At 36.6% G+C, this 23,961-nt stretch overlaps 1 protein-coding gene across 1 annotated transcript in view; it reads left to right on the top strand.

The window, feature by feature from the left end:
* Positions 1 to 217: 217 nt before the first annotated feature.
* The window catches only part of LOC124582891 (elongation of very long chain fatty acids protein AAEL008004-like), a gene marked incomplete at its 5' end in the record, with an annotated part of 50,216 nt that continues 26,472 nt past the window's right edge, over positions 218 to 23,961 (top strand). The window contains 2 exon segments of the mRNA XM_047131320.1: positions 218 to 408; positions 5,667 to 5,747. Coding sequence (XP_046987276.1) covers positions 218 to 408; positions 5,667 to 5,747 — 272 coding nt within the window.

The raw sequence follows: 23,961 nt of genomic DNA, 5'->3' as shown, positions 1-23,961 counted from the left end.
AACTTATCGTGGATCATCAAGAAACTACAGGTTGTTATGACTGCATGCCTTTATTTCATTAAAATGTGCTCTTTATGCCAGGACTTGTAGTCTAATGGGTTCTGTGACAATAATGTGTTGTTATGAAATGCTCTCTGACTTCACAGGTTAAATATTTGTTGTATTATAACTTCATTATATTATGTACATGATTTTGACATTTCTAAAATGTTTGCAGATCCGAGGACTAGCAAATGGTTCCTAATGTCAAGCCCATTCCCTACTGCTGCAATCTGTCTCACATATGTATATATTGTAAAAGTACTTGGCCCAAGACTTATGGAAAATCGTAAACCATTCGAGCTAAAAAATCTACTGATTGCATACAACTTTTTCCAAGTTATATTCAGTGCATGGCTTTTTTACGAGGTAAGTAATAGTACACAAACATTCCAGCATACCATGTTTGAAGAGCATGTGTGTTGTAAGTTCATAGTTTAAATGAAATATCGGAAAACCACACACACAAACAGATATACAGGGTGTTACAAAAAGGTACGGCTAAACTTTCATGAAACATTCCTCACACACAAAGAAAGAAAATATGTTACATGGATACGTGTCCGGAAACGCTTACTTTTCATGTTAGAGCTCATTTTATTACTTCTCTTGAAATCACATTAATCATGGAATGGAAACAGACAGCAACAGAACGTACTATCGTGACTTCGAACACTTTGTTACAGGAAATGTTCAAAATGTCCTCCCTTAGCGAGGATACATGCATCCACCCTCCGTCGCATGGAATCCCTGATGCGCTGATGCAGACCTGGAGAATGGCATATTGTATCACAGCCGTCCACAATACGAGCACGAAGGGTCTCTACATTTGGTACCGGGGTTGCGTAGACAAGAGCTTTCAAATGCCCCCATAAATGAAAGTCAAGAGGGTTGAGGTCACAAGAGCGTGGAGGCCACAGAATTGGTCCGCCTCTACCAATCCATCGGTCACCGAATCTGTTGTTGAGAAGCGTACAAACACTTCGACTGAAATGTGCAGGAGCTCCATCGTGCATGAACCACATATTGTGTCGTACTTGTAAAGGTTCTAGCAGCACAGGGAGTGTATCCTGTATGAAATCATGATAACGTGCTCCATTGAGCTTAGGTGGAAGAACATGGGGCCCAACAAGACATCACCAACAATGCCTGCCCAAACGCTCACAGAAAATCTGTGTTGAATACGTGATTGCACAATTGCGTGCGGATTCTCGTCAGCCCACACATGTTGATTGTGAAAATTTACAATTTGATCACGTTGGAATGAAGCCTCATCCGTAAAGAGAACATTTGCACTGAAATGAGGATTGACACATTGTTGGATGAACCATTCGCAGAAGTGTACCCGTGGAGGCCCATCAGCTGATGATAGTGCCTGCACACGCTGTACACTGTACGGAAACAACTGGTTCTCCCGTAGCACTGTCCATACAGTGACGCGGTCAACGTTACCTTGTACAGCAGCAACTTCTCTGACGCTGACATTAGGGTTATCGTCAACTGCACAGAGAACTGCCCCGTCCATTGCAGGTGTCCTCGTCGTTCTAGGTCTTCCCCAGTCTCGAGTCATAGGCTGGAATGTTCCATGCTCCCTAAGACGCCGATCAATTGCTTCGAACGTCTTCCTGCCGGGACACCCTCATTCTGCAAATCTGTCTCGATACAAACATACCGCGCCACGGCTATTGCCCCGTGCTAATCCATACATCAAATGGGCATCTGCCAACTCCGCATTTGTAAACGTTGCACTGATGGCAAAACCACGTTCGTGATGAGTCGCATGTCAACACAAGCACCAAAGTCAACATTACCTTCCTTCAATTGGGCCAACTGGCGGTGAATCGAGGAAGTACAGTCCATACTGACGAAACTACAGTGAGCTCTAACATGGAAATTAAGCGTTTCCGGACACGTGTCCACATAACATCTTTTCTTTATTTGTGTTTGAGGAATTTTTCCTGAAAGTTTGGCCGTACCTTTTTGTAACACCCTGTATACAATGTTAATAGTTGCATACTGAGCATGTAAATGTATGAAGCATACAACTTGCCTCCCTTAAACTAAGTAAGAAATATTTTGACTAGTCTTCAAGTTACAGCAGAGTACCATTATCAGTGAATGTAATATGTGCAGTCCTATTTGGAAGGTCTTTCGGAGTATGTGAGGCTAGAGTAGCCTTATAGTGTGTTAGTCAAGTTTCCCTTCAAATACACACAGAACGCAATACATTTTCTGATCATCAGAACAGCAGTGCAGCCTGATGATATGAAAGTCATTTGAAAAGTATAAATAATAAATAAAGATGGGAAATTTAGTCATCAGCACTATATGAGACAGATTATCTTTTTAGTAACATGTCCACATGAGTTCATGTGAAACTGTTTTACCAAGCTGTGGTAATACTGCTTAGTAATAATCAGATAATAATAGTAAGCAGTGATATAGCTGAATCTTTGTACAATTATCTTTGCACAATTATCTACAGAAGTAAATTGTATAAGAATTTCCTATTTCTGTGATGAAACACCTGCTGTTACTCTGTCAGTATAGCTAATTCCTCAAATAATTATCAAACACGACGTGGTGGTCCCTCATATAGCCATCTGTTGAAAGATGTCAATTAAGTTTGAACTATTGCATCAAACAAGCTTCAAATAATTTGAATACAGGTGTATGCACTGTCAGCCAAATTAATAAACAAATTCTTTTAATCACAGAGTTATGGGGAGATGGTAAGTGGGGGGGGGGGGGCGGGGGGGGGGGTTGGAGGGGGGGGGAGGCTAATATGGATGTCACATGTTATCAGAAGTGAAGTGAATGTATTTTAAGTCCCTCAGACTGATCTCCATTTCAGAATAAATAAATTAGCTGAATTTGACATACCAGTTCCAGCATTGCCTAAAAGTGGGTATTGCTGAACAGAATAAAGGCATTATTTCTTAACCTCTGTAAATAATGTTACTACAGATTGGAAGACCATTCTTTCATGGGAACATACTACAATTTAAGTAAAATGAAAAAAAAGTGTATGGAATGACTTGCAAAAACCTAATTACAGCTTATGGGTGGAGGTTAAAAATCACTTACACTTGTAAATAGGATTTTGGACAAGCACTGTAAATAAACATGCACAGAATAAGTGAAATGTCTTATTTTAGTACAGTATTCTGTCCTCCGGTGATGAACTTCAACTACAAAATAATCTTTCTCTCTTTAAACTGTTTCTGCACTTAACTGGTGCTTAGCTTTCTCTCCACTTCCTGATTCAGTTGTAATGTTGTGTGAATGTGAAGGATGAACTGTGCAACTGCTTTGAAAATGTTGATTTACTTGTTGTACATATAAATTTCAAGAAATTGGTTTTAATTTAATTTTTTCCTTAGATTTAAGTAACTTATTCAAAATACAGTTTCTTGTTTCATTTACAAAATCAGATTTTTCTTTAAAACAGATTTTTAATCAAGATACATTAGCTGAATGATGTGTTATTTCATAATAATACATTTTGTTGTTGCACAGAATCCTTATATGATGCAAAGCTTTAGTATATTAATGTACATGTTTCAAATATATGAAATGTTAAAACTTTGAAATAATTCTACCCTCTTTTATTTTGTTCTTCCTTGAGTTAAGTATAAAATTTTCTTCTTCTGCATTTCATGCTTTGAGTGTTTGCTACCAGCACAGCTTGCTTTTTAGTTCAGCTGTTTGTCACCTTTTCAGTTTTTCATGAAATGGCAAATATAATTTGTCTATTGCTTCTAAATGTTTTTGATTTATATTAAAATTCCTCTACTGAGCAGAGAAAAAACTAATAGAGACTGTTACTATTGTTACTAAAACTTTGTGTTTCAGTGTATTTAACAAGCTTAGTTTATTGTTCAGTACTTTCTTGGCTCTCCAAATCACTCAGTATTGCTACAGAGTTGTAAATGATTAGTAGTAAAAAGGGTTACCTAACTTACATTTTCCTGAATTTACATGAGTCTGTTCTGCACCTAAGGTAATTAATTTCATAAAACAAAGTGGAAGAGATGATCTGAACAGCTACTATGATAAATGCTAATTTCAGTGTTGTTTTGTTTTTAGTTTGCTTTTTGTGTGTTGACATTCTATAATAATTTTTATACAAAAAACTCCAGAAAGATGATGAATGGTTCACAGAACAATAAACCCTTATCATTATTTTTATAGAAAGAAAATTGGAACATACTATATCATTGAAGTATATTGACTATGAGAACATAGGTGATATGAAGATAACAATCTGGAAATATATGACTTCATTCCAGTAGCAATGGAGAAAGTAACACATTGCAGTTTACATCTATATCTGCATTCCAGTGCATACTTATGACTTTGAAGCCAAATGCCCCTGAAACAACAACAGCAGTGCTTCAATTGTGTTCAAATATAAAATTTCATGAACTAGAAATTAATGTGGCAAACTGAAGAATAATAACTGCAGAAGATTTTTAATGGCAGCAGACATCATTATACCACTGTATCACACTAGAAAATTATTATTGGAAAAGTTAATCGAAGGGCAGAGAACCATGTGTGACACTATGGCAGTGAAACTAGACTTTGTGTTACCTGAAGTGATAGTGAATGAATGAAAATAAATACCCAGTTTTATATATACATTCTGCACAAAAGATGAGATTATATAACTCCCAGCCTACTGCATTCCATTTACCATCTATATAACTGCACTCTTCAGGCTACCACATTGCTGTAATCCATCCTTGGAATATATATTTTCATTAGTTTCCTATTTAACAGCGAGAGAGTATTTGTCTCATGAGAACTGGGAAAACTCAATGTTGTTAAATAAAGTCAAAAGATTCAGGAATATGCTGTCTAGTCACTGTCTAAAATTTTGGATTTTTGCTGTTGGAGATACTTTGCAAATCTTCCATGAACAGTGAAACTTTCTTGACCAGAAAGTATGACTATTCCTTGATGAAAACATCACGTGTTTATTTAAACACCTGAAAGAACAATTATTCAGTGAGTTACTTAAAAATATTATCTGAAGTAGGTCTACATGTGAATGTATTGTTGAACTTTTTGATGCAGAGACAGCATGTTAATGAATTAATGAAACTAAAGTTTCATCCATGCTACAGTTAAACAGCAGCCATAATACATAACTTTTCTAATATTTAACACTATGGTATTTTTTCATCTTCCTGCAGCATAAGGCAAAAATAATGAAGATAATAGACTGGCTGATGACAAATTATTTTGCATAGATATAACATACATCACTGTACAAATTAACTACAATTTGGTCAGAAGACATCAAAAGAACAAACAAATGTCTGTTCAGATTGCTTTAATATTATCATTATGACCAAATTTCAAAGGGTTAACTCTTGGTATCAATATCCATATGTACATAAACAAGTGTGAAATTTTATTGAAGTAAATATATCAGTAAATGCAGAAGGGTAGGTCTTGATGTCAATGTACATATCTAGAAATACACATGTGAAATTCTGTCAAAATTAATATGTGAGTAATGAAAACTCTCCAGGAGAAGGCACTTCTTCATTCTGTGGGGAAACAGTGCACATAGAGTAGCTTTCGGTGAATGGAATTTAACAGCTTGTTTCTCTCAGTGTCTCATGAGTGGATGGCTGACTGAATACAGCTTCCGGTGCCAGCCTATCGACTACTCCGACAACCCTTTAGCTGTCAGGGTGAGTCACTGTGCCCACTCTGTAAACTTATGATACTGCCTGGAATTTCAGTCTAGGAAGTATAGGTACATACAGCTATGTACCTTTTTCTTCTTTGGAAATTTTAACAATATTCAAATTTTAAATAAGCCTAATTTTAACTCATTTAAAGCAAAATCTGAAACTGCATACTCAAAATAAATACGACATGTGCTGGTATAATACTTCTGTATAAAAAGTTGGTATATATTTTCTCTAACTTCAAATTTTTTAAAAAAAAGTAGCTTGTGATTCCTCCAGGTGATGGTATTTTAGCAGAATTTTGATGAAAAATTGCTTATCCTGTCTTTGAGAGATGAAACTAAGTGTTCTCCTAATGGAATATACATTCCATGTTCCATGAATGCAGTGAAATGCTGTTAAAGACACTGCAAAAACATCATCACATGGTGGATCAATCACATGTCACTTCAGTTATTTTTAACAACTCTTTTCTGTACATATATACATTCGAGATAAATTGTGGATATTTACTTTTTCACTGAATTTTGTCATTATAAAATATTTTTAATGTAAAATTTTCTTCTTTTCTGTTGCTAAAACGTAGTTGCTGTAAATCTGCCAAACTGAAAATGCTAAATTATTTTCCCCTATGATATCATTTTTCCATTGACTCATCAGTATCTCATTACTATATTACCACTTTGTATGTACTTTGTTTGCTTAACGGTAAATGCTTGACTCGCATGAGGTGTTTGTTGTGGAGGAACTGGGGTGTGTATAGATGTCATTTATTAACTGTGATTGAACATTAACACTGAAGCCTTTTACTGCATGATACTAATGGCTTAATTGACAACATACGTGAGTGCTGTGTATCTGTGTTTCTAGAATGTGAGCTTCTCCCTGAAGAGTAATTATCACTGCATTGCTGGCTAGATGTTTAGATGAATCTATTATGTGTAACTCAGTTTCATTGCTGTCTGAAGTATTCTGAGGAAACAAGAATTGGTGTTTACTTCCTGCAGACTGTGCTATTGGTCGAAGGTACAGGGACAATTACAACAAACCTCTCATTTTTATAGATAAGCCATAACTTATATTACCTGTGCATGGTTTAGGAATCTGTTGAAACAGTATCAGGAGAAAATGTAACAGAATCTTCACACAATGTATCCAATGGTCAGTTCATCTAACTTTCCTAGAGATATTAATATGATACTGGTAGGTCATGTGGAATACAAATAATGGAAGGAGTGAAGGTATCCACTCACTGTGTACTAGAGGCACGGAATAGTTGACATACATAGAAACAAGATTAAAAACATTGCTTTGTTTTTGGTTAAGTTCTTGGGCCATGTCCTTTTCAAAGGAACTGCCCAGGCATTTGCCTTTAGTAATTTACAGAAACCATGAGAAACCTAAATCTGGATAGCCAGACAGGGATTTGAAGTGCCAGTCCCTCAAATAGGAGTCCAGTACTCACCACTGTGACAGAATTGGGGATATGAAATTTGATAAAGATGGCATATAAGGAACAGAAGGGGCTTGGAAAGCAAATATAGTGGATTAAGGATGAACATTGACTTTATCAGAGCAGGCTAGAGACAAGTTCCTGTATCACATATCATCACATAGTTATACTGCTACTACAATCACCACACAACTGCCATCCGTTGGCCTATCATCTTTATGTAAACTCCACACATGATATAAATGATTCTTTCTAGTAAAACTAAGCTCCCAAATGCAGCGTGTCTCCCTTTATGCTAATATTTTGTTCCACTCTAAAGCTGAGGTCACACATATATTCATTGAGGAATCACCTGATAATGATACTTGATTTGTCATCACAATAAAATGAAAATAAATAGCTAAAAATATTCACGCATCCTAAACATATAAGTATGCATTGTAAGGATAGGATAGATGGTCTGCCATGGCTTCGATGAAGAAATCGTCGTGGCATTTACCTAAAATGATTTAGGAAAATTACAGAAAAATTAAATCAGGATGGCCGGACAGAGCAAACTCTAATCTCCATAATATGAGGTCAGCATCTTAACAACAGCACTGCCTCATTTGCTTGGTCCCTGTTGTATGATTACACTGAGGTGACAAAAGTTATGGGACAGTGATTTCCACATACACAGATGGTGGTTGTATCGCTTTCACAAAGTATGAAAGGGCAGTGCATTAGTAGAGCTGTCATTTGTACTTGGGTGATTTATATGAAAAAGGATTCCAACATTATTATGGCTGCATAACAGCAATTAACAGACTTTGAACACAAAATGGTAGTTGGAGATAGATCCATGGGGAATTCCATTTCAGAAATCGTTAGGAAATTCAGTATTCTGAGATTCACAGTTTCAAGAGTATGCTGAGAATACCAAATTTCAGGCATTACCTCTCACTGACAATGCATTGACTGACAGCCTTCACTTAACGGCGGAGAGCAGCAGCGATTTTGAAGAGTTGTCAGTGCTAACAGACTAGCAACACTGCTTGAAATAACCACAGAAAAAATGTGGGATGTATGACAAATTTATCCATTATAATAGTGCAGAGAAATTTGGTCTTAATGGTCTATGGTAGCAGACAACCTGTCTTTGATAAAAGCACGTCACCTACAGTACCTATCATGACCTTGTAACCACATTGGTTGGACCCTAGATGACAGGAAAACTGTGGCCTGATCAGATGAATCCTAGATTCAGCTGGTAAGAGCTGATGGCAGGGTTCAAGTGTGGTGCAGACCACATGAAGCCAAGGACCCAAGTTGTCAATGAGGCACTGTACAGGCTGGTGATGACTCACTGATGGTGTGGGCTATGTTTACCTGGAATGGACTGGGTCTTCTGGTCCAAGTGCACCATCCATTGACTGGAAATTGTTATGTTCAGCTATTTGGAGTCCATTTGCAGCCATTCATGCACTTCATGTTCCTTAACGAAGATGGAGTTTTTATGGATAACAATGCACCATGCCATCAGGCCACTATTGTTCATTGAAGAACATTGCGGATAGTTTGAGCAAATGTTTTGGCCACCCAGATATCCTGACATGGATCACACTGAACATGTATAGGACATAATCAAGAGGTCAGTTCATGCACAAAATACATCACTGGCAACACTTCTGCAATTATGGATGGTTATAGAGACACCATGGCTCAATATTCCTGGAGAGGACTTCCAGCAACTTGTTGAGTCCATGCCACATTTAGTTCCTGCACCATGCCTGGCAAAACGAGGTCCAACAGGATATTAGAGGGTATCCCATGACTTTTGTTCCCTCACTGTATGTCTTTGCATTGCAAAAAACTTGTATTTTCCCCTTTCATGTAGACAGTGGCATATAATATTTTGTGTAGGTCACCATATCTGACTGGGTACATTTTTCTATTCTTATTTTTAAAAATTAGTTTCAGTCAGTTGAACTATATTTTTTTATGATTTCTCTAAATCACAGCTCTGTAGCATCCATAGCCTTGAGCTGGTATAGGAGCGGAAAAAATGATGACATGTGCAGTACAGTTTTGATCCCCTCATTATGTCCCCTTATCCAGGATTAAATTCTGAACTTCTCACAACTGTACTGTAAAATAAGAACTTTTTTAAATGAAGATAATAACTGCTGACATAGACGACTATTCATTCTTCATGTACCCCATTTGTGAATGGAACATGGCAAATGCTTAAGATTTGGAAAAGTAGTAAGCACCCTTTAACACTAATGTTATAGAGGTTTGAAGAGTGTGGATGGAGATATAGACACACAAATATAGTGAATGCCTTAGTGCCATTTGAGAAGACAAAGTTATATGTGATACTGTATTAGATTCTACCCTTCTTTCTTTTTTACATTCATTCATGCAGACATCAGCAGAACACTGCTCTTCACAAGTACTGTACTCTTTAATGTTATCTGAAGCATATAGTCACACATTTGACACATCTTACACACAAGCAGAAAACAATACAAAAATAAAACACTTAGGACCTTGCTATGCACTGGACTCGCATTCGGGAGGACGACGGTTCAATCCCGCGTCCGGCCATCCTGATTTAGGTTTTCGTGCTTTCCCTAAATCGCTCCAGGCAAATGCCGGGATGGTTCCTTTCAAAGGGCACGGCTGACTTCCTTCCCCGTCCTTCCCTAATCCGATGAGACCGATGACCTTGCTGTCTGGTCTCCTTCCCCAAAAACAACCAACCAACCAACCTTGCTATGAGTGCAGTGTTAGGATACTGACCACACAACTTGGTCATTACGTACATGAGCTTCCTTTTGGCTTTTGTGCTCATCATCTAAATATATTTGTACATCAATTTCAGTTGCATTTCTGGTCTTGCTGGTGTACATTCCCTCTGGTATGAGGAAAATGTACAAATTGTTAATCTTTCTGAATAGCCGTAAGCTACGATTTTCATCTAAATTGTGCAATTCTCCCAGTACTGGTGAAAATTTATGGTACACCTAGAGTGATGTGCAATAATTTTTCACCATGTTGTTTATTTGTTTGCATTTTAATCAACATAAAAACCAGAGAGATTCATAATAGCTGGAGCAGCACTTCAATTGACTAGTTCCAAAATCACTCGTAATGGATTTTGGGTAGTAACAGATTTATTCTCAGATTTTTAAGCTTTTTGTTTATGGAATTTAAAAAGGTGCGTCTTGGGGGCACTAAATTTGTGAATAACTTTTTTATAATGAATATTGTCATAATAAATATTGCTTTTAATTATAGTCTTTAAAATACTGTGGCTAAAAAAAATTACTTTCATAGTGATGACTATTCCAGTCGGAATGTCAATGAATATCAGTTGCTGAATTTATTCTAATCATCTGAAACTGACAGAAATGAGTAATTTTTTACCATATTAACAAACTTTTCTGCAAGTATAATACTACTGTTTATTTGTGTATATTTTTGAGGAAAACATGACAAATAAGTGAAAGTTGTAACACCATACACGTTAATGCTGAATTTTTACATAACATAGAAATTATACATTTTGACTTGTGTAAGCTAAATAAAACAATTCAAATTATGTTACTCTGGAAGAAACAGAAGGAATACTTTCAATATGCTTTATCAAAATACTCATAAATATATGTTTGCAAAAGATGCATGTTTATGTGGTTGTAGTAATGAATTTGTAGTTTGCTGTCCAGTTTTGTTAATGTAGTTGATATTCATATCTAACATGGTGAAAGAACAGTGTTATTATCATTGCTTTACCAAAGTGTAACCAGAAAATGGTACAGTAACTAAAATGAATAAAGATAGATAAAGGAGCCATGCTTATCATAAGTTAAATTCTATGTAGACACATATATAGATAGTGTTAAACATTCAGTTTTTGGAACTATAATTTCATCCTTCATAAATGTAAGACATAAACAAAGTAAGGAAAAGTATATGAATTCTATAAAGAAATACCATACTACTTTCTGCAATACCTCTTAGCTAATATTAGGCTCCTCAACTCCTCTTTCTTCCTCAAATTTCTGTTACATAAATCCTGACATGCCTCCTATGGCAAAGTTGTCTTCTAGCTGCTGTGTTTTTTCCTCATTTTTCTTTTTTGACACCTTGTGTATCATATGTTTGTATTCATTTTTTACATCACTTCTCACTGTTTTTGTGACCTTCTTATTTCCTAAATCAATTACTTGCTTCTTCAGCCACAATTGCTTTATTTTTGTTTTCACTTTCCCCTTTTACCTCTTTTTTTCATAGTTCCCATTTTGTGTTATTCTAAGCTTTTCCTGTTTGTGACTGTCACCTCTTGAACAGACAGTTACCTCCTTCATATTTTCTGTGTAGGTTTGTCTACACACTATTTCTTTACTGTGTTCATTTATTATTGGACAAATGTCACTGTGTTTATCGTGACCTTTGGTTCATATCAACTGCCTTTCCTGTATAAAAGGGAAAAGTTCAAATTTCAGTTTTCATGCTTACACCTGTCAAAAGAATTGAGCTAATTTATCACCCCTAGAGCATGGTCTTTTATGTATCTTAATTCTCTCTAATGCTTTGAATTTTCAATTTCTAAATTAACTAAAATTTTAACATGAAAACTGCTGCTGAATGTATCAGCCATATTTCTACAGAAACATTTCCAGAGTTCATCCTTTGGAAAGAAATAAGGAGTAAAGTGAAGTGCTTGTTGTGTCTGCTTATATTTAGATTCCATCCAAGTATATAATGGTACTTGTTTTGCAGATAAGCATGTCAGGTTGGTTAACAGGCCTGTATAATTTCCATTGTCAACCTGTCGACTATTCAAATAATCCCAAGACATTAAGGGTGAGTTCATTGTGTCATGAAAGGAGCTTCCTACATTCATTCTGGGAAAAAATATGCTGCCCACTAATCAATGTTTATCAATAATCAGAGAATATTTCAAGCAATTGCAGTAATAAAGAGGCTAAATATATATTACTCATTGGCTTTCAAGAATACATATAATTATTTGAGAAATTATGAATTATGTAAGCTATTGCGTACTTAAAACTTTCTAAAAAACTATGGTGGGCTGTAGACTTTTTTCTAGTTATTCATTACTATTAAAATTAGCTTTCACATTTGGCTTGTATTACTGCATGAAATTACATCAAATGTCATTCATTTCTGTGTTTATTGTTATACTTCACATTTCCTATCATTTAATCATCACTTCAAAAACAAAAATAAAGTTACATAATTAATGTTTTGATTGTTTTACAAATACATGTCTGCAGACCTGGTATAATCAAAGTCCTCATGCCACTGTACTGTTCCATGCCCTAGTTGGCAAAACAAAATAGTGCAGTCCATTGACAAAATGGAGTAACATGCAGTGATTTGTTCCCAGCATCAATTAAACTACTACAACTGTGTCAGATCAACCATGATGGCTATCGCCTGATATAGTTGCGACATTTCCACCACTGCTAAAAACTAATTACTGCAAGATACTCCACTTACTTTATAGCCTGTGCCAATTTGTTTTGGTTCCTCTAGCAGCGTGCAACAGTACTGTGGTGTGGAGATTTCAGTCTGCACTGGGACTGTGGACGCATACCTGTAAACAAACAAAAAATCAGTTATTTAAAATAAGGGAAAGACAACCATTTGCCTATAACAGATTGATGCATGGAGCACAGTAACACATGACAGAAAACAATATTTAAACAAGCTTCCAAGCACTAGCTCTTTTCCAGTAATAGTACACACATTCACACACACAACCAAACAGAAAGCCAAACACACACTCCTGTGGCCATGGGAGAGTCGGTTTGAGTGTCTGTGTGGTTGTGTACATGAGAGTGTGTACTATTGCCGGAAAAAGAGCTAGTGCTCAAAAGCTAGTGTGAATGCTGTTTTCTGTTATGTGTTACCGTGCTCCACACATTGATCAACTATAGTAGGTGAGTGGTTGCCTTTATGTTATTTTATGTATTGCTCCATCCAGGAATTTCCATTATTGTTATAAAAATTAATTATGTAACTTTATTTCCTCCCCCTCCCCCCCCCCCCCAAAAAAAATGTGATAATTAAAACTTTATGACTATTCCTCATATGTGTATAGAGTTTCACACAACATACATGTTATGTGATTGCTACAAGCATTGCATGCACATTGTCAGAAAGCAGCAAATGGGCAATCTTGCAGTGCATAATGCTTAATGAAAAGCTTTCTGGGGTACAGATGTGGTGCAATATCATCTATAATTTAATAAATGTGTTCATAAAATGTCATTATCACATTAAAATACTTAATCTTTCACTGGGGAAGATAATGAAGCCTCTGTTTCATTTTAGTCATGACAGCTACAATCCCTTTAATGTGCCAGCACATGTGAGTATGTGGAATGTATAGAGTATTATTATGTCAAGTTTAACTGTGAGTTCTCTTACAGGTTATCAGATAATAAACACAGAATGTGGATTTCTTGTAATTTTTAAGTCATATGACAAAAGTTTTACCTATTTTCAATTTTGCAGTAAATGTAAAGCTACAAAATTTCTGAAATTTAAGGAATATTTAATTTTTTCTTTTGTGAGGAACACTGATGTGGAAATGTGAATCTTAGCATATTATCAAACAAGCATTCTGTGTAACTGTTAATGGTAACTGCATGAATGTTTTATTCACTGTGTGTAATCTTAGTTGCTACGGAAGAAATGAGGTAAATGATGTAAACTATTAAATGATGAATGTTTTTTAATGTTAGTATGAAACATCTTGATTTTCCACTGCTGTAATATACTGACAATTTTTTCCAGAAATTGCGTACTATCAAACATTAAGTTTCATCATTTTATGCAGGGTGACTTTTCATATACACAGGAACATCATTAATAGAAAAATCACATAATTTGCAAATGAAAATATTTTTTTCCCTTCTGACATTTTAGGCGGCAGCCCTTTAATTTGCAGTCATTTAACAAAAAACTGAGAGAAAGTGGATATTTTTCAGAACAATTATCATTGATCTGGGCAGACGTGTTGAGAAATATTCAGTAGAAATGAAGTGAAATTTCACAAACAATGAAATAGTTGAGGCTAAAAATGTCTCCACAGGTAGAGTAAAGGTACAAGAAAGAAGCCCAATGGTACATTTGGAAATACTTAAGATTTTCAGTGAAATAAATTACCAACAATTCAAATAATGATGTGGGAAGATATCAGTGTAGATTGCTTTCATGAGAACGTATTAGGTGATAATGGGAAAGAACTGTTAAGTGTAAAACGAAGGGTGTTAATTAATTATTTACTGGTAATTAGTTTCATGTTCCATGGATTGTTTGTGGGATTAATCATAATGATGTGGAATCAGTCATTCTACATTCACGTTACACATGCACATGTAAATATGGCTACATACTGACCATTTACAATTTTTTTAGTACTGCTGTGAGTTAGTAATTCCTACCCACCACCTTTTACACATAATAGAAATTCAAATTCTTCGGTGGAAGAGGAGAAGTTGTCAAGAAGAAACTTTTTCAGTAAGTTTTCAAATTTAACTTTGCTGTCTGGCAGACATTTTGTATCACTGGATAAGTGGCCAAAATTTTGAACACAGCATTGTGCCCCTCTTTTTGTGCTACAAATAGCCTTAATGTGGAGTAATGAATAGCATTTTTTTTTCTGATATTCTAATTATTACATAATTGCTCTTTTTGAGCTGCAGTAGATTATTTACAACAACTGATCACATGAGGACAATTAATGTATGTGTGATGGAGGAGAGGTGCTTTGGAGCATAACAAAGGAAGAAAAGGAGTTTGATGTGGAAGAAATAGGTGGTCCAGTAGTGTGATTATTGTTGAAAGAACACTAAATTATATGAGCTGATAAGTCGGCTGGAGCTGATGAGATACCTTCAGAGATAGTAAAATCAGAGTGAAGTGTCGTAACTTAAAGATTCTTGAAACTCAAGTCTAAAATCTGTGAAACATGGGATCTACCCTCAGACTTACAAAAAAATGCTATACTATAGAAGGAATGAGCAGATCAACAGATGAACAGGTAAATGTAAAAACTATTGACATCTCACGTTAGTAAATCACCAAATGGAATAACATACAGGAGGATAGTAAGAAAAATTAAAGACATATATTATGAAGATCATTTTAGCTTTAGGAGAATTAATGATACCAGAGACATAACTGTAGCTTTTTTCATAGCCGTGGAAGAAGAATAAGGGGAAAAAAACAGTGTACCATTATAGTGACCTAGAGAAAGCCGTCAACAATGTAAGATATCTCAAATCACGAATTGTAATAAAGTACAGGAGGAGAGAAACAATCAACCAAAATATCTTCAAAAATAAAGTGGGTGCAATAGATGCGGAATATAAAAATGGACAAGTTCATCTTACAAACAACATAAGGCAGACTCACAGTTAATTTCCTCTAGCATTATGTTTGTATGTCCAAGAAGTAGTAAAGGAAGCAAAACAAAATTTAAAAAGGGCACTAAAAGTGTAAAATTAACAAAAACAAATTCTTGGATACATATGTGACATAACCCTCCTGTGCAAAATGAAGGAAAATTTAAAAGAATTATTGAATCGTTTGTCTCCACAGCTGAGCAGTTGACATGGCTGACTGCTATGCCCATGATCTGGGTTCAGTCTGTACTGGCACGAATTTTTCTGTGGCAATGGAATGGGGTCCTCTCAGCCTCATAGTGGCAATTGAGGAGACACTTGAATGAGAAGTAACAGCTCTAAGGTTTGGTAAGCAAACAATGACTGCAAGAGCCATGTGCAAACTCCATGCCCTCCGTACCATATGGTGTTGCAAAGGATCACACAGCAGCAGCTTGGCCTTGTTCAGTGCTCCGGGCCTGATTACAGAACTTACTTTTTATTCAATGAAATCAGAAGACTGTCAGCATAGAATTTGGGTTATGGATAAGGTAAAGCTGTCTTCAACTCAAAGGTTTTTATCCAGCCAGTTATAATGGGATCCACAGTTAAGTGCGAACTCCACGATATGATGCAACTTGGTATTTTTCACATTAAAAGTTATTGCCAGAAGGGGCAGATTAACCATGTCAAGGTTCCTAAGCAATGCATATCTCGAGGTCCCTTTACCATTTTCTAACTCCCTAAAATATATTTTTTTCTACCACAACTCAGTTTTATTCATAATTAAACTGTTTTATGCATTATAGAGATATACCATCAACCTATTCAATAAAAATTGAAACAAATGAATATATGCATATTTTTACTAAACTGGAATTTAAAGTAACAAAAGTTTAAATATTAACTCTTCTAAATTTTTTAGATGCAAAATCACTTCAAACATCTTGAAAGTTGACATTTTGCAATATGTCATTTTCAGCCTCTATTATCACCAATGAACTTAAACAGTTCCAAGACACTAATGAATGAAGACAGTTTCTGATTTTAAAAAGTTATGTTCACCCATGCTATTTGTAATCATCAGACTTCCAAACATTTGCAATGCTGTCCTTACATTTGAGAAAATTGATTGTGCGATATTACCAAAAATCAGTTTATATGATTCCTCAGCAGGTACAGTTTTATCTTTTCTGGCATTCTCTAATTGTAAGATGAAGTACTTGAACTGCACAATCTTGTCTATAAATTCAGGCTCGGTATCCTCAGAATAATGTTCAATAAGTTTTGTACAAGCCTCTGTAATTTAATAAGTGGACTTTGTCAAGAAATCTGTTAGAAATTCAAACAGAGAATTAATTTCCCTAAGCTTCTAGTCACTGTGACAATACTGTACACAGCATATGTAGTACACACAAATAAGTTTCAGTTTTTAACTTCTCCTTTCCTCTGTACACAATGTCTTCTGCAGCTCCATCATTTTGATGCCTTTTCCTTCTTCACACTTTCTCATTTTCATCACTGTGCTGGATATCAGTTTTCTCACTTGCCTTCACCTTATAATGATCAAATAATTCTTGCTATGAAAGTAAAAAATATAAAAGTGATTTTAAAAGGATAACTGCTGTTCCAAGTTCAATAGTTGTTTTTTGTAGAGAGATACCAACAACACTGATTTGATCTAGTATGGCAGCCCAGAAAACAGCCATTAAGGCATTCCCCCCCCCCCGCCCCCCCCCCCCCAAAAATCCTTTAATAGACATCTGGCCTCATGAATCACTTGTGATGTCTGAGTCTCATCATCAGTACACTGCAAAGCTTTCTGGAAAATGTTTAACCTTTTCACAAAGCCTTAGTCACATTGCCTCTTACACACGACTTGGTGTTGGAGACTCTTTCCAGAACTAATGACAAATAATGGTTATCTTTAACATCTTTTTCAAGATGTTTGACCATAACTGTCAGTAATGAGTTGATGCTGCAAAAAAGTTGTACAAAGCTGAAGAATGAGATAGCTCCAAAGCAGCTCTCTCCAGTGTGCACTCCAACCAAATTCAATGAGTGTGCTGAACATGGTAGGTAGTATAAGAGGTGATTTATTTTCATAATATGCACCTGTAGACCACTGTAATATCCAGACATATTTGACACATTATCATAGGATTGGCCTCTCAAATTTCTTATAGCAATGTTACATTTGTTTAAAAAATTTGAAATTGTGGTGGCTAGTTCTTCCCCTTTGTGACTTTCTACAGGAATAAACGTAAGTGACATTTTGTACAAGAATCACACCTTTCTGTACAGCAAGGCCATGCTGATATGCAAAGTATCAGCTCACTACAGAGTTCTTTATACAGTGCAAGGAATGAGGCCAAGATATGCAAATGTAGTTGAGCAAAATGTTCAAATCTGGATCAGCGTCTGTGGCCTGTGCAATTTTCTTATGGTTCAGCAAAAAGACTGAAGCAATTCAGAATCCTGATAATTGATGTGACAACAAGATTCAGCAGAAGTGTCAAAGTCTGTATCAGGGCCAATCGGAATACGTGAAAGTGTGTCTACATTACCATGTTGATCTGTCAGACGATACACAATCTCATGCTGGTATTGAGACAACAACAAAGTCCACCTTTGCAATTTTTCTGCAGTTTGTACAGGAACCGGTTTCATTGGATGGAACAATGACTGCAAAGGCTTGTGATCTGTTACTTAGCAGAATTTTCTACCATAGAAATAGTGGTGAAATTTGGTGACAACATACACAATAGCCAATGACTCTTTTTCAATTTGTGAATATTTACACTGCACTTTGGACAACGCTTTTGATGTGAAAGCAATATGTCTGTCTTTATCACCAGTTCTATGCAAAAGTACTACACAGTTTCTGTAAGAGGAAGCATCAACTTGCAATACAACTGGTTTTGCAGTATCAAAGTGAACTAAGCATCGATCATGGAACAATACATCTTTAAATTTCTGAAAAGCTATGTGGCACTCATTCATCCAAACAAAGGGGACATTCCTGTGATGGAAGGAATTGGAGCTGCAATTTGTGCAGCATTTGCTATGAACTGAATATAATAGTTCATTTTCCCTAAAACAGTTTGCAATTCTGTGACACTGGGTGGAACTGGCAAGTGTCATATGGCTAACAAATGCGACTGAAGAGGATGCACACCTTGACTGTTTATGACATGACCAAGATACTGCAACTCAGGTTTAAAAAAATCACACTTGTCCAGTCCAGCTTCAGACAACACATTAAAGAAAGCACATAAATTTGCAGTACGTTCTTCAGGTGTACGACCTGCTATGACAATGTCATCCAAATAGTTTGAACAGTTTGGCACTTGTGCAGTCAGCTGTTCCAAATACCATTGAAAAATGGCAGGTGCAGAAGCACTGCTGAAAGGCAAACACAAATATTTAAACAAGTCCAAATGAGCATTCACTACACACACTTTTTGAGATTCTTCATCAAGCAGTATTTGAAGATATGCGTCGCACAAATCAGTTTTTGAAAAATAGCGTCCAGTGCCTAATTTATCCATGAGATCCTCCAGGATAAAGACACTTGAATAAGAGCTTCATTGGAGGCCTCGGGAGCAGTTACACCTGAAGTTTTCTTTAGAAATTTCATCTTACTCGAACTCATAGCTCGGTTCGATATAATCATCTCAGCCTTTCTGTTTCTTTCAGATGCACCAGATTCTCATTTTCTGCTTATGTTTCTGTCTCTTGAGAGTCTGCCAGACATGATGATCTAAAAAGCACTTTGTACTAAGTACATTGAAAGTACAGTAGGGTACTTAAAGTATTCAGTGTCATAGTATAGCTGTGCGATTATCATACGTGGCAGATAATTTTTTTTTTTTTTTTTTTTTTATTATTATTCTGTCATGTATGACAGCAGCCAAATAAATATACCCAGAAATGTATTTGTATACTGACTTACAATAGGATGGGGTTCATTTAGTATGTATGGCTGAAATTTGTTCAACCCGACCTTCAGAGATAAAAGACTTGTTCACTTGTACCAGTTCCATAACTTGAAAGAAGAGTGAAGTGTCACTTGGTAGGATTGGTTTCAGAGAGCTGGCATTATTGGCCAAGACAATTCTCCTGCCTGTATTGACTCTCCCACAGAGGAATGCTGCATTTGCTCATTGTTGCATCGAAATGTCAGTTCAGAAAAACTTTGCATACCAAGTGGGCTGTGAATATGGTGTAAAGAAAAGTAAGTTTATTTTCCGTTTAGCATGCATCTTTCTGTAATATGGCGATCAGATTCCTCTTTAAGTATATAATTTAATAATTTATTTTACAATTTTTTTTTAGTCTGTATGAAAAACTTTAAAATAAAACAGTCTCCTTCGAGTTCCATGTGTTACTGCTATCCAGTGCACATGCGCCGATTCATGGTAGGTATATCCTGTATAAATCATGCAATGTAACAGGCCTACCAGAACCAGTCTGCAGTCCCAGACTTGTGCATCTTGTAATGAGGCTTAACTGTTATAGTGTTGCCAGATGACCCTGGATAAATAGTACTACATTCATACGGATGTAGGAATGGACAATTAAGTAGCTAAAATTTTAACAGCTTCAAAACATTTTTTGCAAGGCCATCAGCAGTTTCTGATGCCTAAGCCCACCACTTGACTTCCATTACCTCTAAAACTAGAGAAATCCACTGGCTCTCTACTCATAATAAAATCTAATTTAAAAATACACAACCATCAAATCTTTTCTCCATGACCAAAATATGATAAATTTTTTGCACTCACCATACTGTAGGCTGTAGGTTCAGATGTTGCTCTTAGAAGACGATGTCAGTGATGTGACACGAGTGTTAGATGACCCTATGATGGTCACACGTGGGCAGTGAAATTGGATATCAGGATGACAGTAGAGTTGCCTCTCATGCGAAACAATAGATGTCTGGCATTTCTGATAGCGCAAAGAGCGGGGACGAGTGTGGAATCACTCAAATGCCACTATCAGTGACATCTCTGGCTGCAACTGTGATGACTGCATGGTGGCACATTTGACAATACTGTGGAGATGGCCATGACCTCCCCCCACCAATGGGGTTGCTCTCTGCTCTGGTGGTGGCTCACTCGTGAGTCAGTGCAGGCTGTTCTGCCTCATGGTTGAACAGCAGATCCTGTACTGCATTCCAGGATGTCACTCCAGGTGTCACAGGCTCATGGTGGAGGCTGTGATAATGAGACAAGAATGGCTGAGTACTTATATGTTCCAGACTATGTTCATTTAGGGCTTAAGGCACATGCTCTAAACATTTCTGTAGTGGCAAGTGATGAAAGGCTCCGTCCTTCTGCTAGCATATTGCAGTGTCAGCTGTTGCTGTATCACTCCCAGCTGGCTCTGCTTCACAATGCCTGTTGGCCATGTTTTGCTTTGCAACAGGTAACCTGCCTGTGGCTGGCTCTGTTGCAACTTGCTTCAACTCTGGTGCACTTTTTGATCAAATACAATATGTAAAGAATGGGTCAAACCCTGTTGGAAGAACAGAACCCAGAGTTCAGTGAAAAAGTATTGGAGAGGAAGACAACACCACTAAGAAACCTAAGGTATTACCAAGTATTAGAAAGAAGAAAATATTAACAATGGTTAAAGAAACATCATAATATGTGTAATCTAACAAGACATCAAGGAAAGAGCTAAAGCAGGAAATCTGAGGCACTCAAATAGCGACATAAAATCTTCAAACAAGGAGTCAGGTATAACAGGGAAATGAACACATTGATAAACAGTCAATGTAATGCTTTGGGTTGCAGGAAAAAAATATATATATATATGTGAATAACAGAAGTAGTCTACATTGGCTTTTAAGAATCGAAACTGGACTGACCTGTTCCATGTGCTGTGATATATTCACAAACTGGAACACAAGATTGCCAAATAAATAAATAAAAAAAGCAACTTAAAAAGATAATCGTTACTGTAATAGAATCTGCAATACATTGTCGGAGAAATACCAAGCATTCAATATGAGGAACTATACAAGCAATGAGCTGACTAAAAAAAATATGAACTGCCAGTTATTTAAAAAGAAGGAAAGTAATCATTAATAAAATAGCTGAATTTATTGTTCAGTATAGTTTTAGAATAAAAAGAAGTTTCGCAAGAGTTAGGACCCTACAACACCTATGTTGATATACAACATAGAAGATCCAAGTATTGCTGAAAAACTGACAATAAGACTGATATTACAATTTTACAAACTCTTTGTGAGAACACTCACGGTATAGTTAGGATAAAAATTTGGGTTGTGTCAAACGAGTGAAGACACAGACTTTAGAATGGACTCCAGGACAGTAGAGTACATCCATATTCCGGCATACTTATCCAGAAAGTTATAGATTACAACAGTGGAGTGTGCAGGGCACTCTGAAATAACTTCCACACAGTAGTACTTTTGGCAGTAATAACAATGATGAAAGTGATAGGAAAGAATGTGCAATTCATTAACTTTACACAGAGATTAGGAAAAACAACATAAAATGAAGCATATATTAGGACATCAAACTGGTAAAAATCAACTGGAATATTAGCTGGTAGGATGTAATAGATGCAAAATTATTTACATTGGTGATAAAAGATATATTTAAAAACAGATACTGAGAAGCAAAATGAGATAGGATATCAGGTAAGAATATATAGCTCATTGATGAAATAATCATATTAGTTCAGAGTAAGACAGAAATTAAAGATGCATTCCATTAATTATGCCTGGAAGCAATGAAATTAAGTATATAAATGAATATACCAAAAATTAAATTAATATGAAATATGAAGCCAAAAGCAGGCACAACATGTGGGAAAATTACGAGTACGTTTTCCAAGAAGTGAACATACAAGATCAGTCAAAGACTGTAAATAACTGTACTAATATGTGTAGCATTGGATGTACATTATATGATCAAAAGTATCTGGACACCTGGCTGAAAATGACTTACAAGTTTGTGGCGGACTCCATCAGTAATGCTGGAATTCAATATTGTGTTGACCCACTCTCAGCCTTGATGACAGCTTCCACTCTTACAGCCATACTTTCAACCAGGTGCTGGAAAGTTTCTTGGGGAGTGGCAGACCATTCTTCATGGAGTGCTGCACTGAGGAGAGGTATCAATTTTGGTCAGTGAGGCCTGGCATGAAGTCAGCGTTCCAAGACATCCCAAAGGTGTTCTGTAGGATTCAGGTCAGGACACTGTGCCTGCCAATCCATTACAGGGATGTTGTTGTCATGTAACCACTTCACCACAGGCCATGCATTATGAACAGGTGCTCGATCATGTTGAAAGGTGCAATCACAATCCCCAAATTGCTCTTCAACAGTGGGAAGCAAGAAGGTGCTTAAAACATCAATGTAGGCCTGTACTGTGAAATGCCACACAAAACTACAAGAGGTTCAAGCCCTCCATGAAAAACATGACCACACCATAACACCACAGCCACCAAATTTTACTCTTGGCACTACACACGCTTGCAGATGACATTCACCAGGCATTCGCTATACCCACACCCTGCCATTGGATCACCACATTGTGTACTGTGGTTCATAACTCCACACAACATTTTTCCACTGTTCAATCATCCAATGTTTACACTCCTTACACCAAGCGAGGCACCATTTGGCATTTTCTGGCATGATGTGTGGCTTATAAGCAGCCGCTCAACCATTAAAACCAAGTTTTCTCACCTCCTGCCTAACTGTCATAGTACTTGCCATAGATCCCGATGCAGTTTGGAGTTCATGTGTGATCATCTGGGTAGATGTCTGCCTATTACACATTATGACCGTCTTCAACTGTCAGCGGTCTCTGTCAGTCAACAGACGAGGTCGGCCTGTACACTTTTGCGCTGTATGTGTCCCATCACGTTTCCACTTCACTATCACTTCGGAAAGAGTGGACCTAGGGATGTTTAGGAGTGTGGAATCTCGCTTACAGATGTATGACACAAGTGATACCCAATCACCTGACCACATTTGAAGCCTGTGAGTTCCGCAGAGTGCCCCAGTCTGCCATCTCACGATGTCTAATGACTACTGAGGTCGCTGATGTGGAGTACCTGGCAGTAGGTGGCAGCACATTGCACCTAATATGAAAAACGTATGTTTTTGGGGATGTCTGGATACTTTCGATCACATAGTGTATATGATAAGTTGCAAAGTGGTTGGGGTCCTGAAAAAAAAAAAGAATCCACATTTAACTAAACCACACTAAGCAACTACAGAAAGAAAGAGTCTCTGTATAATGCTCAGAAACTGCAAATGCAATTAATGTATAAGAAACATAACAAAAATTAGGTCATAGTTAGACAACTATTT

Source organism: Schistocerca americana, unplaced genomic scaffold, assembly GCF_021461395.2.
Source record: "Schistocerca americana isolate TAMUIC-IGC-003095 unplaced genomic scaffold, iqSchAmer2.1 HiC_scaffold_421, whole genome shotgun sequence".
NCBI lineage: Eukaryota > Metazoa > Arthropoda > Insecta > Orthoptera > Acrididae > Schistocerca > Schistocerca americana.
The sequence above is the reverse complement of the archived record's forward strand: the minus strand, read 5'-3'. Positions and strand labels throughout refer to the sequence as shown.